General features: G+C 39.1%; 1 protein-coding gene across 10 annotated transcripts in view; it reads left to right on the top strand.

Moving 5' to 3' along the window:
* LOC148835570 (LIM domain only protein 7-like) overlaps nucleotides 1-13425 on the top strand; it is a 72027-nt gene that overhangs the window by 42271 nt on the left and 16331 nt on the right. For 7 of the 10 annotated variants that reach the window (XM_088912714.1, XM_088912713.1, XM_088912711.1 and 4 more), the window contains exons 9-19: nucleotides 213-462; nucleotides 1014-1310; nucleotides 1669-1965; nucleotides 2295-2477; nucleotides 3040-3783; nucleotides 6758-6787; nucleotides 7860-7974; nucleotides 8753-8895; nucleotides 9689-10256; nucleotides 10734-11030; nucleotides 12248-12366. In XM_088912714.1, coding sequence (XP_088768840.1) covers nucleotides 213-462; nucleotides 1014-1310; nucleotides 1669-1965; nucleotides 2295-2477; nucleotides 3040-3783; nucleotides 6758-6787; nucleotides 7860-7974; nucleotides 8753-8895; nucleotides 9689-10256; nucleotides 10734-11030; nucleotides 12248-12366 — 3043 coding nt within the window. The remainder of the gene's footprint in view (nucleotides 1-212; nucleotides 463-1013; nucleotides 1311-1668; nucleotides 1966-2294; nucleotides 2478-3039; nucleotides 3784-6757; nucleotides 6788-7859; nucleotides 7975-8752; nucleotides 8896-9688; nucleotides 10257-10733; nucleotides 11031-12247; nucleotides 12367-13425) is intronic. The other 3 variants (XM_088912712.1, XM_088912707.1, XM_088912715.1) reach the window with 3 other exon arrangements.

Genomic DNA, 13425 nt, shown 5'->3' with positions numbered 1-13425 from the left:
AGTGCATTCAGCAAGGGATTGCAAATGAACATGTTATTCCTGAGCTGGTTTTGTCGCTGTTTATTAACAAAAGTCTGAAAACATTCCAGCCATTGCCAACAGCAGTCTGTGAACTTCTGGATGGGGACAGCGCACGACTGAGCAGTCCGCTGAAATGCGGGTACAGCATTTCAGCTCTGTTCCTCTCCTAACAGGCTGTCTTCTCTTTACAGGTTGTGGGAGTGACGTGGAGTTGGAATCGGCATTCAAGATGTCGGAGAACAAGGACGGTCTGCAGTACCGCCGGGTTGCAGTGGTAGAACCAAAGAGCAATGCACAGTTTAACCAGTTTCTTCCCACTAAAGACAAGCAGGCTGGATATGTCCCAGCCCCACTGAGGAAGAAGCGAGCTGAACGTCATGAAGACAACAGGAGAAGCTGGGCAAGTCCCATGTACACTGAAGAGGATGGCTCCTTTTCCAGGTAATTTGACCTGCTTTGGTAGCAGAATGTTTCTTGTTATAATAAGGAAAAACAAAATATCAGGTGAATAAGGATGCGGGTATGTACGAGAGAGTGGAACAAACAAAAGTTGTTGGACGTCTTCTTAACATTGGTTTTATAAGGTCTACTCTGTGAAATAGTTTCCTGAAAAATGATGGCATCTTTTTATTTTGTATTCTGTGGTATATCATCACTTGGATATCCAACCTGTTTCACAGTTGGTTCTTTGGTTAAATTTAAGTGAATATCCTTGATTATGCTACTTTATGATTATGATTATGAAACTTATCCTTTTCAGAACTACCTGTAAATTAACTTTTCATATTTTTTTCTGCAATAACTGCTTCAGCTGTTACACGAGGTCTCGTCACCAAGTGATAGCATTTGGAAAAATCTTTGCTGGTTATTTCTTCAAATGCGCTTTTCCTTCTTTTTTGCTGCCAAGCTGGTCTCATGTGTTTTAAATGGAATTAGTTTACGCTCTACTGTTCTCAGTGTGTTGAATTGCTCATTGTTCTGGATGACCTCAGTGAAGAAGAGACCAGTAGGAGTAATCCCATTCCTCAGAATGGGGATCCCCTGCAAGGCCACCCTCCCGCAACACACCTGCGATTGGCTTACGACTATGAGAGCGATTCCGACTCGGAGGGCGAAAGGAGGCAGCCCAATGTGCTGCTGGATGACCTGGCTAGCCGCAGGTTTCAGACGCACCCACCTGCTAGCCCGGCCAACTACGCTGTGCCTGTGCACAGCGCCGATTTCTGCTGCCACCTGAGTGGTTCTCTCCCCCTGGGCACTTTGTCACCAGCACCTGGGCTGGCAGTGGGGTCAGTAAGATCTGTAACTGCAAAATAACATGACGCTCAGAATATGCATTGCTGCTCTCAAACTTTACAGGAATAGAGGCGTTTAACCAGCTTGCTTCATTTGCTCCTTTTTCGTCTTTAAACGGGGACTGTTGACCTTTAAAGAAATGCTATGCATTGTTTATGCTGCAAACTCAGCACTGTGCTGTAAAATAACTGCCCTTTGGAGCTTCTGTGTTTTTGAATTTGCACTAACCTTGCTGGCAGTGTTATGTTGAACCTGATTTTCTTTGCATGAAAGCATGGTGCTCGCCCTGGTTTGTGTACAATATGTGCACAGTCGCCCATAGGACTCATGTGATTGGCTCTTTTTGAGCAGTAGCACGCAGCAGTGTGGGGGTGTCAAGGTGGACAGTGACCCTTCAGCTCCAGAGCAGGTCCTCATAAGTGACCTTTGCCAAAATTTGGAAGAGGAAGAAGAAGAAGAAGGCACAGCAGACCCACAGAAGGATGACCTCTATGCACGCAAGGTGGGCTTGGTGCTGCAGCCCTCGGCAATTGTGGCTTATGACACGTTTCTGCCAAAGTACTGGACTCCGGAAGAAGACCTGCGTGTGCACAAGATCAAGCTCGGATCTCAGCGCAGACCATGGTATAGGAAGATCCAGGGTTTCAGGTTTGTTGGGGTTTCACAGCATTTAAGATCCAGTTACGTGGATTTCATTGCTTTATACCAGGTTTAAAACATGCACTTAGGATCATGCCTACAGTAAGTTTAATTAAAAAAACATATTGCTCAAATTCTAATATCATTAAAAAACCCAGTTTCCTTTAATTCTCCTCTTTAGTTTTTCTCAGTAGTGGATTGTTCAAATGTCTTGGACATTTTTAATTCCTTTTTAAATTAATTTCTGTTTCAGTCAGTACATCTTTACCTTATCCCTCCGATGTCTGTTCTGTACTTTGATTTCTTTCCTGTTGGGTCTTTCTGTGTCTTTGCCGTAGCCAGAAGAAGTCTGGTTCATCTTCAGAGGAGTCTGACTGTGAAGGCAATCCCTTCCTTGATCCCTCATCTGCTAGAGATGAACAGCCACCCCAGTTTGTGTCTCATAAACACCTCAGTCACCTGGACAAGCCAAGGGCTGCTGAAAGCATGTCTGATTGCTGTTGTTCCAGAGCGCAGCAAAGGTTCATACCACTGCAAGATGAAGTCTTCAAATTAACTTCCCCTTAAACATATAAGGGGAAATTTAAAAGCATAACCTGTCATAATCTTTAAATTTAGAAATTAAAATCCAGGATCTTATCATTTCATTGTATTTGTACATTGGACTTTTTTAAAAGGCTCAATACAGAATCAATGGGCCCAGAAACATTTCCTGTCATTTAGTATGAATTTCTTTGAAATTCCTTGAAGAAAAAGGGAATGTGCACACTGTTTTAATCAAATGTTATTATATACTGACTATTTTAAGTCAGTTTTTCTTCTTACATGTTATGATAATACTTTTTTTCTCTTAAATGAAGGGAGATCTGTGGTCATCCCTTTCCATTAATTTATTTTATTTTTTAACTAATTTAATTATAGCAAAGTAAATAATTTTTATAAGGCTGGTTTTAACCTGGTATAGGAATTAACTAAAGGCTACTTTTTCCCTTTTCACACTTTGGTACTCCCACTTTTGTTCTACTGGGGTTTTCTGGTGCTAAATAAGTTTTCTTTCTGCTCTCTCCTGTTGCTGAACTCCAGTCTTTCCATGCAGCCACAAACTCTAAAAGGTGCAACTGAACATTCACAATTCATGAAGCCTTGTGCCAGCGTGCCCAGACTTGACCCCATGGCTGGTCCTAGAGTCGTAAAGTGTGAGAGGAACTCATTTCTTAGCCCTTTGCAGCACCAAGACTCGGGCGACATATCGGAAAAGTTTCTTCCTGATCTAGAAAACGATGACATGTTTGCCCGTCGGACTGGGTCTTTCCAGAGCCTTGTGAACCTCCAGTGCACGAGTCCAGAAGCCCGGGAAGACCGTATCCCGGATTCAGAGCCTGAAAGCAGTATTGTCACTCAGAAGCGGCGAGAAGAGTCGGCGACCCCAGATGTAAAGAAAGATGATCTGGTTTTCCGTAAAGTGAGGCTCGGCTCTCTGAAAATGGGACTTTCCCTTTCTGGAGCTCCTGATGTCTACCATGCTATCCCTGTACCGGAGCCCTGGGCTCTGCCACCGAGCCTCCGGTCCCGACTGCTATGCCAGCCCAGGACACCCATTCCCGAAGAGGAGGGGGAAGAGGGCGAAGAGGTGGAGGGTAAACTCTGTGCTTCACACCCAAAAGTAGATGACATGTTGGTGCGAAAGCTGGGGGCAGTTCAGCCTCACACTTCTGTGCCAGTGACTATCCCAGTTCCCACTTCCTGCAGTGAAGAGGACCTGCAGAAATGGAAGGCAATTCGGGAAGCCAGCAGGCAGAGACACAAGAAGAAGCTGATGGTGAAGAGGTTAGGCCTTTGAGCTCTACGGAATGTTTTCCAGCTTCAACATTTCTTCTTCTGCTGCTGATTAATGGAATATGGTGTGGATGCACAATCTAAAAAAGCATGTTGGTTTTGACTTTGGCAATTTAGGTGCTGTAAACGAATGCTCCTGTGTTTGTAGGCATTTTGTGATGGTCCCTTTGTTTAATACAAAAGCAAAGCCCCACGGCTGGTCCTAGAGTCGTAAAGTGTGAGAGGAACTCGTTTCTTAGCCCTCTGCACCACCAAGACTTGGAGGATGTATTGGAAAAGTTTTTTTTCCTGATCTGGCAGGAAAAAAAATAGTGGTGTTTTTTTTTAATTTTTGGACTCCAAAGAAATTTCTACTTTTCATATCTGTCAAGAGTTGCCAAAAGCATTCTCAAAGCAAAGTGGTTGTACATTAAATGTAGTTTATAAATTAAACCTATGTTTAACAAGATAATGTGAGTGGTATTATGTTAAGAAAAAGAGGAGAAAGTAGAACAGTTTATTTCCAGAATATATAATTGCAGTAGTTCTATTTCAGACCTTTGGTGCCATATATGATGTAAACATCAACTAGCTTACATAATTATTGATAAGTAATTTATTTATGAACAAAATAAACATTTGCATTTATTTTCTTAGGTGTCCTTATTATTTTTGTGTCCTTAATTTTTTTAAAGAAACCTAAAAATATTCTTAAGAAATGTGTGGGTTAGACTTGTGCCATGTTTTAATAACTGCAGTCCCTCTGGCTGCATTTTGAGTGTTCTAATTATCTTTCCTCAGTTAGATCTCAAATATGCTTAAGACACTTTAGAAAATAAAATTCATGTCTAACATTTAATGGATGAGAGACTATAAAATAATATTTGATTGCATGTGACTATTTGAAATTATTCCAATTGTAAGTACGAATGACATTCATGGCACTTGTCTGTTTTAATCCCAAAGTTTGCATTCTATCGTAGTAAAGGAACTGCAGCCTTTTTAAAAGTGATATTTTCTTTTACTTTTTTGTCATTCCTTATCAGAGAAAATATTTGGTCATCAAAATTCTTTGAATTCTCTGTATTTTGAAGTCATATTTTGCTTATCTTTCAGTAGAGTATTGTACTCCTCAATAAATCTGCCTGAAAATTTTCTGGGATGTCTGTTAACATGTAAATGCTATCTCTTAAAGGTGTCCCCACACTAAGGTTCAGGTCTTATTCAGATTGACTTAGGAAAGTATGAGCCAGTGGGTAAGACAGGAGGAAGTCTGTTCCAAACCGAACTGATTCCAAGATATGCATTTTCATGGAGAACAAGTTGGGGTATATGAAAAGGCAAATTCCTAATACAAGAAATTGTATGTGGCCAGGAAAAAGAATCTGATCTGTACACAAGGTGCAGGTGCTTCTCTCCAATTGCTGCTGTGAATGCCCTATTGAATTGATCATTTCCCTGCAGTCTCCAGTCCTTAAATTGAGAAATAACTTTCAATTACACTTACCAAGTAAAATAACAGAATAAAGTATGCTATACAGGATGCTATATCAAATAAAAGAATTGATATTGAATAAAAGGATTGATTGCTGTGGGTCACTTTACCTTTTATGCTGCCCCTGTAGTTGATACTTTGACCAGCAGGTGTCACTCGTAGTCAATTCCTGAGTGGGATGCATCACCTCCACACCTTGAGCTCCAACCCCTAGCATCTGGCCATGGAAAATTCTGCTTTGTGTGAATATGCTGCACGAGCTCATGAAGAGCCACCTGCAGAGTTTTCTCTCATTTCCCTGGGACAAGCTCAGACAATGGAGTAAATGCAGGCTCCAAGGCTGCCAGCTGGCCAGAGTTTGCGCTGCATTTGGAAGACTTAAAATTGTATGAAGGCAAAGTTGTTTTAATCATTTGTTGAAACTGGACAGGTTAGGGTTCATTTGTATTTTTTAAACGCATCCTTGCCTGTATGTTTCATTACAAGATCTCTGTTCTTGACCCTTTTCTTTATAGCAACCAGTATTTCAAATTACTTCAAGGTCATAAGAAAACCAATTCTTTCCTCAGCACATCAACATCTGCCACTGTGAGCTCAAAAACTTAATAGTTAAACTTCATTAAGGATCAATTTTCCTTAATTTCCTTTATTTTTCCCCAAAATTTGTTTAGCATGATGATAAATTCGTGGAAGGGAAAATTTAAAAGGGCTTGGAGTTGTCTATAGTGTGGAGAGTGATCTGAAATGTGGCTTCATATTAAATTATGTGCATTAAAGCAACTATTACAGGGGTCTCTACCCCTAGTCCTGGAGATCCCCAGATTCCAAAGATAAATGACCAGTTTGTAAAGACTTTCACTTTTTCACACAGTTTCACTGTGTCCAATTAAACAGGCCATTTGTTAATACATATTTAGATATCATTTGTATCTGTGTACCCTTTTTTTAGTTTTCAGGGACCAAAGTTTTGTTAATTGAACAGATCACTTGATCAATTCAAGTTGATTAATACCCTCCTTCTTTAGTCTTTAGAAGCAGGTGACATGTAAGCCTGACTTGACTGGTGATATCTATCTCTAGGGTTGGAGCCTATGCTCTGTCATTTCTTTTCTTAATGACATGAGTTCAATTTGAGGAAGTGATGCTTCCAGAAAAGTATATACTGTATTTATTCACTGTTATTTAATAATCCTGTTGTTAAAAATATATACAAGTCTGCCCATGTGTAAATGTTGCTTGTTTGGCATGGTGGTTTTATCTAGTAATTAAAACTTATTGAACTATTGAAAGCTATAAAACTATTGAAAGCTTGAATGATTAACCTTTAAAATGAAACTGTCATGTTGTGCCATTAACAGGAATGCAGGGAAGACGAGGTCATTTAATTCCTTATTAAATCTTCCTTAATTAATATATGTAGATAGGATAAATTATAGGTATCTCTACTTGGGAGAGTCATATGGTTGTTTGTGGTTCTCTTTGGTTCCTTAGACTGCTGGAGAAACACTCGGGTGGAGATGGGTGAGTTTGTGCACAGAAAAGGATTCAGCCTGTTTCCCTCTTTGCAGCATGATGCCCCTTAATGGCTTCCTGCGTGTCAGGGTGTCCTGCAGTGTTGCCAGTTGCTTTTTGTTACACAGCAGCGAGCTGCTTGGTTCTGTAGCTTTGCTTCCCAGACTAGGGGTTCACAATAATAGGAAAGAAAGCAGATACATGAAATATATAACAAATCTAATCACTAACATTACTGAAATGGAAGAGGGAAATATGCAGTAGGATGAAACTTAATTTCAAGAAGCAGTTTAGCTCCATTTTTTAGGAGAGCTACCTGGTGATCACGGGTATGTTCAGGAAGGATCACATTAACCCTGACACTGGCTTAAAGCAAGTTTGCCTGCAAACATTTTCTTTTCATTTTTTTGTGTGGCTGATGGGTTGGCTGAGCATTTTGCAAAGATTGTGAATTCTGCTGTAGCTTATTGATTTCCAGTGTTTTCTGCCGTCTAACTATGCCTATTAATACATCGGCTTGTCTGGAAGTTGTCGAAAGTCAGCGTTTCTTTTTTTTAAATGAGCTTTCTTCTTCTAGAGAGCAGCAAGTTAAATATACTCTTTATCACTGTAAAACTGATTCTAAAAATGTTCTGTATTTTTAAAGATTGTTGCATTAATTTCCTGTGTAGCAGAGTGCTGAATGTTTGGGATGCAAGATTACTGGGGAAGAACGGCACCTAAGCAGCACGCTTCACAGTTTACTTTGAGCTCCTTGAAATTGCAGTTTGATTATTCAATTTCAACACTAGGTGGCCTTCTAGTGACAGTCCAAAACATTGCTTGTGACTGTAGGGATCATGGAGTAACAGTATTCTGAATTTATATTCATAATTCTCTCCCCCCAGACATTTTTTTACAGAAATAACAGACATTTGTTTGAACCTTTCTACCTCCAAAGTTATTTTTCTTTGCTTATCAAATTTTCACTTTTCCGGCACACATAGGTAAAAGAAATAATAAACCATGTGTTTAACCCAATTGATGGGAAAGTGCCTGCTTCTCTCTGACTGAGATTTTCACACATGTATCTCCCTTGCAGGAGCAAGTCCATGAACGATGTAACCCAGGACACAGAAATAAACCGCCAGATTCGCTTTGAAGGGTTACAGAAGTTAAGAACTCAGATAAAAGAAAGCGACAATAAGTGGCAGGATGTGAGTATGATTTGCTGGCAGGTCTGCTTTGGCTCACCTGATGTACAAGACAGCAATGAGGGCCACGAATGACAATGCATACTGTCCATCTTGCAAGCTGGTCAATAGCTATGTGTAGTCTTATCTAATTAAAAGATTGCAATGTTCATTTGCTGTTATTATTCCTTTCTGAAAATGGTTTGGCTATTCTTATTTTCAATATAGAATCCTAAAACAAGTGCATGTCACTGATCAGTCTTATGCCGGTGTGATGTTTGTGCTACCATTCAGTGAAAGACATCTCCTGTTTCGGCCACGCACTGGGTGTGAAGGCAGTGCCGAATATAAATGAGAAATCTGTTTTTACCGCCTATCTGCCTGTGCGCCTTGTCACTTAAGGAGGCACGATCAACATTTCTTTTTAGAATAATAGTCTACATGGGTAAAGAAATATGCTGCTACTAACACTTTTAAAACTAATAAAGTTTAAAACAAAAAGTTTAATCATGCTGATATTCCTAATGTGTTACATATGGTTTTATCATCATTCTTTCATTTTTTAAATTATGAATCCATCTTAACCAAGCATTTAGGTCAAGCTCAGCAGCCTAATACACATGGGACAGAAAATGGGTGGAACAGTGTGTTACTTTGAACAGAATTAGGACACCAGCAAATCTAGTCCTTTTTTACTGCAATAGAACTGGCCAGTGCCTTTTCCGTTCTTCCTTCCTATAGCATAGAAATATTCTGGATTTGATACAATGGGTATTGGAGGTTTTATGACATTCATCTTTAGGATCTTGCTAAGTGGAAAAGCCGTCGCAAGAGCTTCAATAATGACCTTGTGAAGAAGATGGCAGAAAGAGAAGAAATTGAGCTGCTGACCAGCACTGATACAGAGAGGAAAACCAAGACCTTTCGAGAAATGCAAGAGGAAAGGTAAACCATAGAGGGCAGACAGACTTCTTTAGTTTGTTTCTCTCGACAGTTACTAGTATTTCTGGATTTTTTTCAGTATTGGAAAAATAAAATTGACCTGACGATTTTGCTTGGCTTCAGTATATTGTGGGCTTGAAACAGTGAAAGCCATTTTTTAAATGGCATTTTTTATTATTTAAGAAGGGGGTCTGTTTTTTTCTTTCATCTCTTATGTACTGTATATTAAAAATATGAGTGATGGTCTTATGTCTCGACAGAAGACCAATTAATACATAATTATGCAGAATCCTGGCAATATTGCATCCCCTTTTCATGTACCAGTTAGAGAATGTAAATGTTTGCACAGCTGATGAACAGTATAGTGATAGTTTTTCAGCTAACTTATACCTTTACAGATAGCAATTTTTCTTGTGATTTTTTTAGTGTGAGATCTTGTTACAATCTTGATTTAAAATTCTTTAAAAACATTCAGACTGTTTTTCACGCATTTGCTTGCTTTTCATTTAGAATATCCCTTTCAGGCTAATTTTTATTTTATTGTTTAGGACCATTAAGGTTATCTAGTTCTTAGCTTTTTGTGCCAATATATAGAAATAGTTCAATAAGTCATTCAGTGGTGAGTATTGGCTTCATTTATTTTTGTCTTAATAGCACTGTAACTTTAGGTATTTAGTTTAAATGTTTTCCTCCTGTTTGTGTGAAAGTGTAACCTAATAGCTGAATGCTTCCAGGGACCATTCCTGGCTCCTCCTCTCCCTCACATGCATTTAAAAGCACGTCGCTTTTTCCACAGGGAGAACAGAGGGCTGAAAACCCTCAGCACAACAGCAGCTGAGAGCATGTCCCTTCACTCATCCAATGAAGACGTGTTCACTGAGCAAAAGCCCACTTCCAGAGCCCTATCCGAGAGAAGCTATACTGTGGAAGTGGACAATCCTTACACGGCCCAGACCAGAGTGGCTCCCCCTTCCACCCCTTCTCGGAGCACACAGAAGGAGCACACAGAATCGTCCACTCCCAGAGTAGCACCAATGCCCACTTGCACACCTGCGTCCACAGCTGCCTCTTCCTCCTTCAGAACAGCCACAAGCCCCACAAGTAAGACCGAGGCAACCACCACTAGCACAGCCAGCAGAGCAACAGAATCCAGGCTCCTGTTTGAGAAATCATCGGAAGAAAAGAGCTCTGTTCCTTTGTATACACACAATTCAATGGACACAAAGCCAGGGGTGGCTCGGGTTTCAGCTTCTCTCCCTAGAAGCTACCAGAGATCTGATAGTTTACGGCTGACCTCCGTAGTTGCACCACGACCTTTTGGAACTCAGTCAAACAAAATTGCATCCCTTTCTAGAGCTTTTACTGTGAGTAACCTCTTTCTTAAATTTTGACAATTTTAACAGTTCTTCTTCTGCTTTAACAGCTCTTGTGTTTAAAAACAAAGCGAATAATGACTTTTTTTCTGTGCTTTGTGTATACGTTTAATGTTACCTGCTACTGCATGATCTGTTTACAGTGTTTATAAATAATAGAATAGCCTAATGTTATACCACTTCGTATCCACATCCTGAAATTTCAAAATGCTTCTGTTTTTTATGTTTATATTTAAAACATGACTTTTTTGTGCTATCGGGAAAAGAAAGAAATCTTATTAATCAGTGTTTAATTGTGGCCAAAGATCTTAGAAATGTTGAACCTGGTGTCATAAATTAGTAATTTGGTGACTGTTTTGGTAAAGCTGTGTATTTGTTGAGTATCCTTTTAGGAAGAAGAAACTTAATTTTAATTTCATGTAAGATTTTCTTGTCTCCAAATGACATTCCTATTATTTTTTGTTTCAGATGGATGATGCACACAATCGCTACAACGGAGAGAGAGAGAGCTCCCAAAAGACCAGCACCCCTAGCCGATACAGCCAGTTCATGACAGAGGATGATGCTCAATCCCAGTCCAGCTCTGTCCTGAGCAGCAATGAGGAGGAGGAACAGGAAGAGGAGATGGACCCTTCTCCTCCAGCACAGAACACAAGCAGCACTCTTGGTGACTTGAAGACTGACGCTCCCTTCAGCTCTGAAGCGGTGTCACCAGCCACAAAGAGAACAGCAGCAAAGCCACCAGAGGCCAGGGTGGCTCCACAGGTGGGTGTGAGTGAGAAAGATGGCTTCTTGTGTTTTAGTCAGTCTTGAACCTTTGTTTTTGGACCACAAATTCAAATGTCCAGTACAACATTTTACATTCCTCTTCAGAAAGATATTTTGCTATGGCTGCTTGTTCTAACATACCTGCAGTTTGTTTTATCCTCTTTAATTGTTTATAATGTTCTGTACTGTCTTTCTTATTGTACAAATTCTGAATCTGCATACAAAGCGTTAGGTAATTAGAAAATGAGAAAGTTTATGTGATTGTTAAAAAAACAGCCATTATTGTAGCAAAAATCATTTTTAACTGCATCGCACCTTAAAGATGAAGCCTCTTGATGTCAGAAGAGCTCACTGTGAGAGCCATGCTTTTGATTTTTAAAGGAAACTTCCCATTAAATTTCCAGAGCACATTTTGTTTGAGGAAGCAGCTAAATATTGCAAGGTTGCAGATGAGTCAGGATAGTCTGTATTTTCTGTCATATTTGTATAGACTTTTGGCTGCATCTTAAGCATCTACTTAATATTTTACTTGAATATGAGGTTATTTCTTTAGAAGCTTTTATATATGTAAACTGCTTAAAAGTGTAATTTTAACAAGACTGTTAACATAAACACATTTTTTATGAATGCCCTGTGGAGTAATGTATTAAAGACATAAATCATTTTCCAGTTTAGTTAAGTATGTTTTCAAGCAAAATTTATTTGATTAGTGTTATAAAACGAACACCAGGCATTGCAAATTTGTCAGATAAAACACAGCCTCTTGTCTCCTAGTCTCAACACATTTAAGTCCAAACTAAAGTTATAGTGTGGTTGTTTTGTTCAGATACCTCTCAGGCATAAGTTGTGTTTTTACCAAAGAAATTATTTTAATCTTTTAGAAATTATTCTTAAGAATTCTAAATTAATACAATTTAATTCATGTAGAAAAGAGATGTGTATTGTTTGTGTTGAATTATTTTTTTTTAAAGCAAGTTATGAGGATTGCAATACTTGCATAATAACACTGCTGAAATTTGTAGTCATAATTGTTTAACAGACAATTCTGCCAGACTTGAAGCAAGAACTGTCTGACCTACTAAGAGCACCTGGACATTGTAAAGAATGATTATTTTTTAAGGTGCATGCTGGTCCAGATCCACTTAAATGAGGGATCGTCTTACCCCCAGGAAAGGCGAGACACGAGATCCTAGGTGTCACGTTCTGTTTTTCAGGAGCAGTATAGCGACATGAGAATCATCCTGAACCAGAAACCAAACAGCAATCGAGACTTTGGGTTCACAACTACCTGGGACTCCACTGCTGCCATTGTGAAGTCCATAGAACACGGTAGGTCACATTTTGTATCAACGGGATGTAGACTGTATTCTGCATCGTTTTTCAGTCATCAAGTTTGTTTTTCTTTGTAGAAAAAAAGGCAAAATAAAAAAGTCAAACACAAAACATGTTATGATGACATTTATGTAAGGAATTAGATGAATGTTCACTCTTTGTGAAGTACACTGAAGTTTTAACTGTTTTGTCTATTTTGTTAGAAGATCCTATATATTGTGGGTGTTTGTCCAGGTACATTCAGTGGCATGTAGGGAGGAAATCAAAACTACTCTTCTATGTGCATGTTATTTAACTCCTCATTCCAAGGTTGGGGTGTTGAATGAAGAGTAGTGGGGAATACTTCCTCCGTACTCTATGCTTTTGCATAATTCTTTCTGCTGTTTTGCAAATATAGCCAAAGAATGCTATTTCCTTATTAAGTACAGAATCCTCTGTCCGCTTTCAGTTAATCTTTTAAGATTAAAGATAACATTTACTTTTTTCAAAAGCAATTGCAATCATTTGCTTCAGAAATATACTCCTGTTTAATGTCTCTATTTTAGAGGACTCTGGTGGAGGATTTTGTAGTGTCAGGATTATATATCGCACTGTGAGTTCAAGGCACTGGTTGTGCTAGTTTCAGGAGACAGCCATGAATGATTTATCAAGGTCTGGGACAAAGGTTCTCCTTACACTCCAGCTGCCACATCAGATCTGAATTTAAAATTCCCCAGAAAAACTAGTGATTGGCTTATCAACTTGTACTTCAATATGGTAATCAATTAGTAAGTATACCTAAAATGTGGGTTTTCTTTATATATAAAGTATATAGTTTATTAAAACATGCATGGTACACTGGAGGGACCAATTACTCTTTTTAATCTGTGAAGGACCTTTTTAGCACACAGAATTTGAAATCAGCAGCTGAAAAAGCAATTTGCTTTGTACACGTGTACAGTGGGATTTCGTTTTTTAAATTCAAAGACGGTGAATTTGTGGATTCCTTGCTTGGTGATGAGCCAGGCTTTCTTTATTCCATTAGTCACGGTGAAAGACACGAGAAAAATGCAAATGTTGT

This window comes from Atractosteus spatula, chromosome 4 (assembly GCF_055471065.1).
Source record: "Atractosteus spatula isolate fAtrSpa1 chromosome 4, fAtrSpa1.hap1, whole genome shotgun sequence".
NCBI classification, from domain to species: Eukaryota; Metazoa; Chordata; class Actinopteri; order Semionotiformes; family Lepisosteidae; genus Atractosteus; species Atractosteus spatula.
Note: the sequence above shows the minus strand (reverse complement) of the source record. Positions and strands in the feature narration are given on the sequence as shown.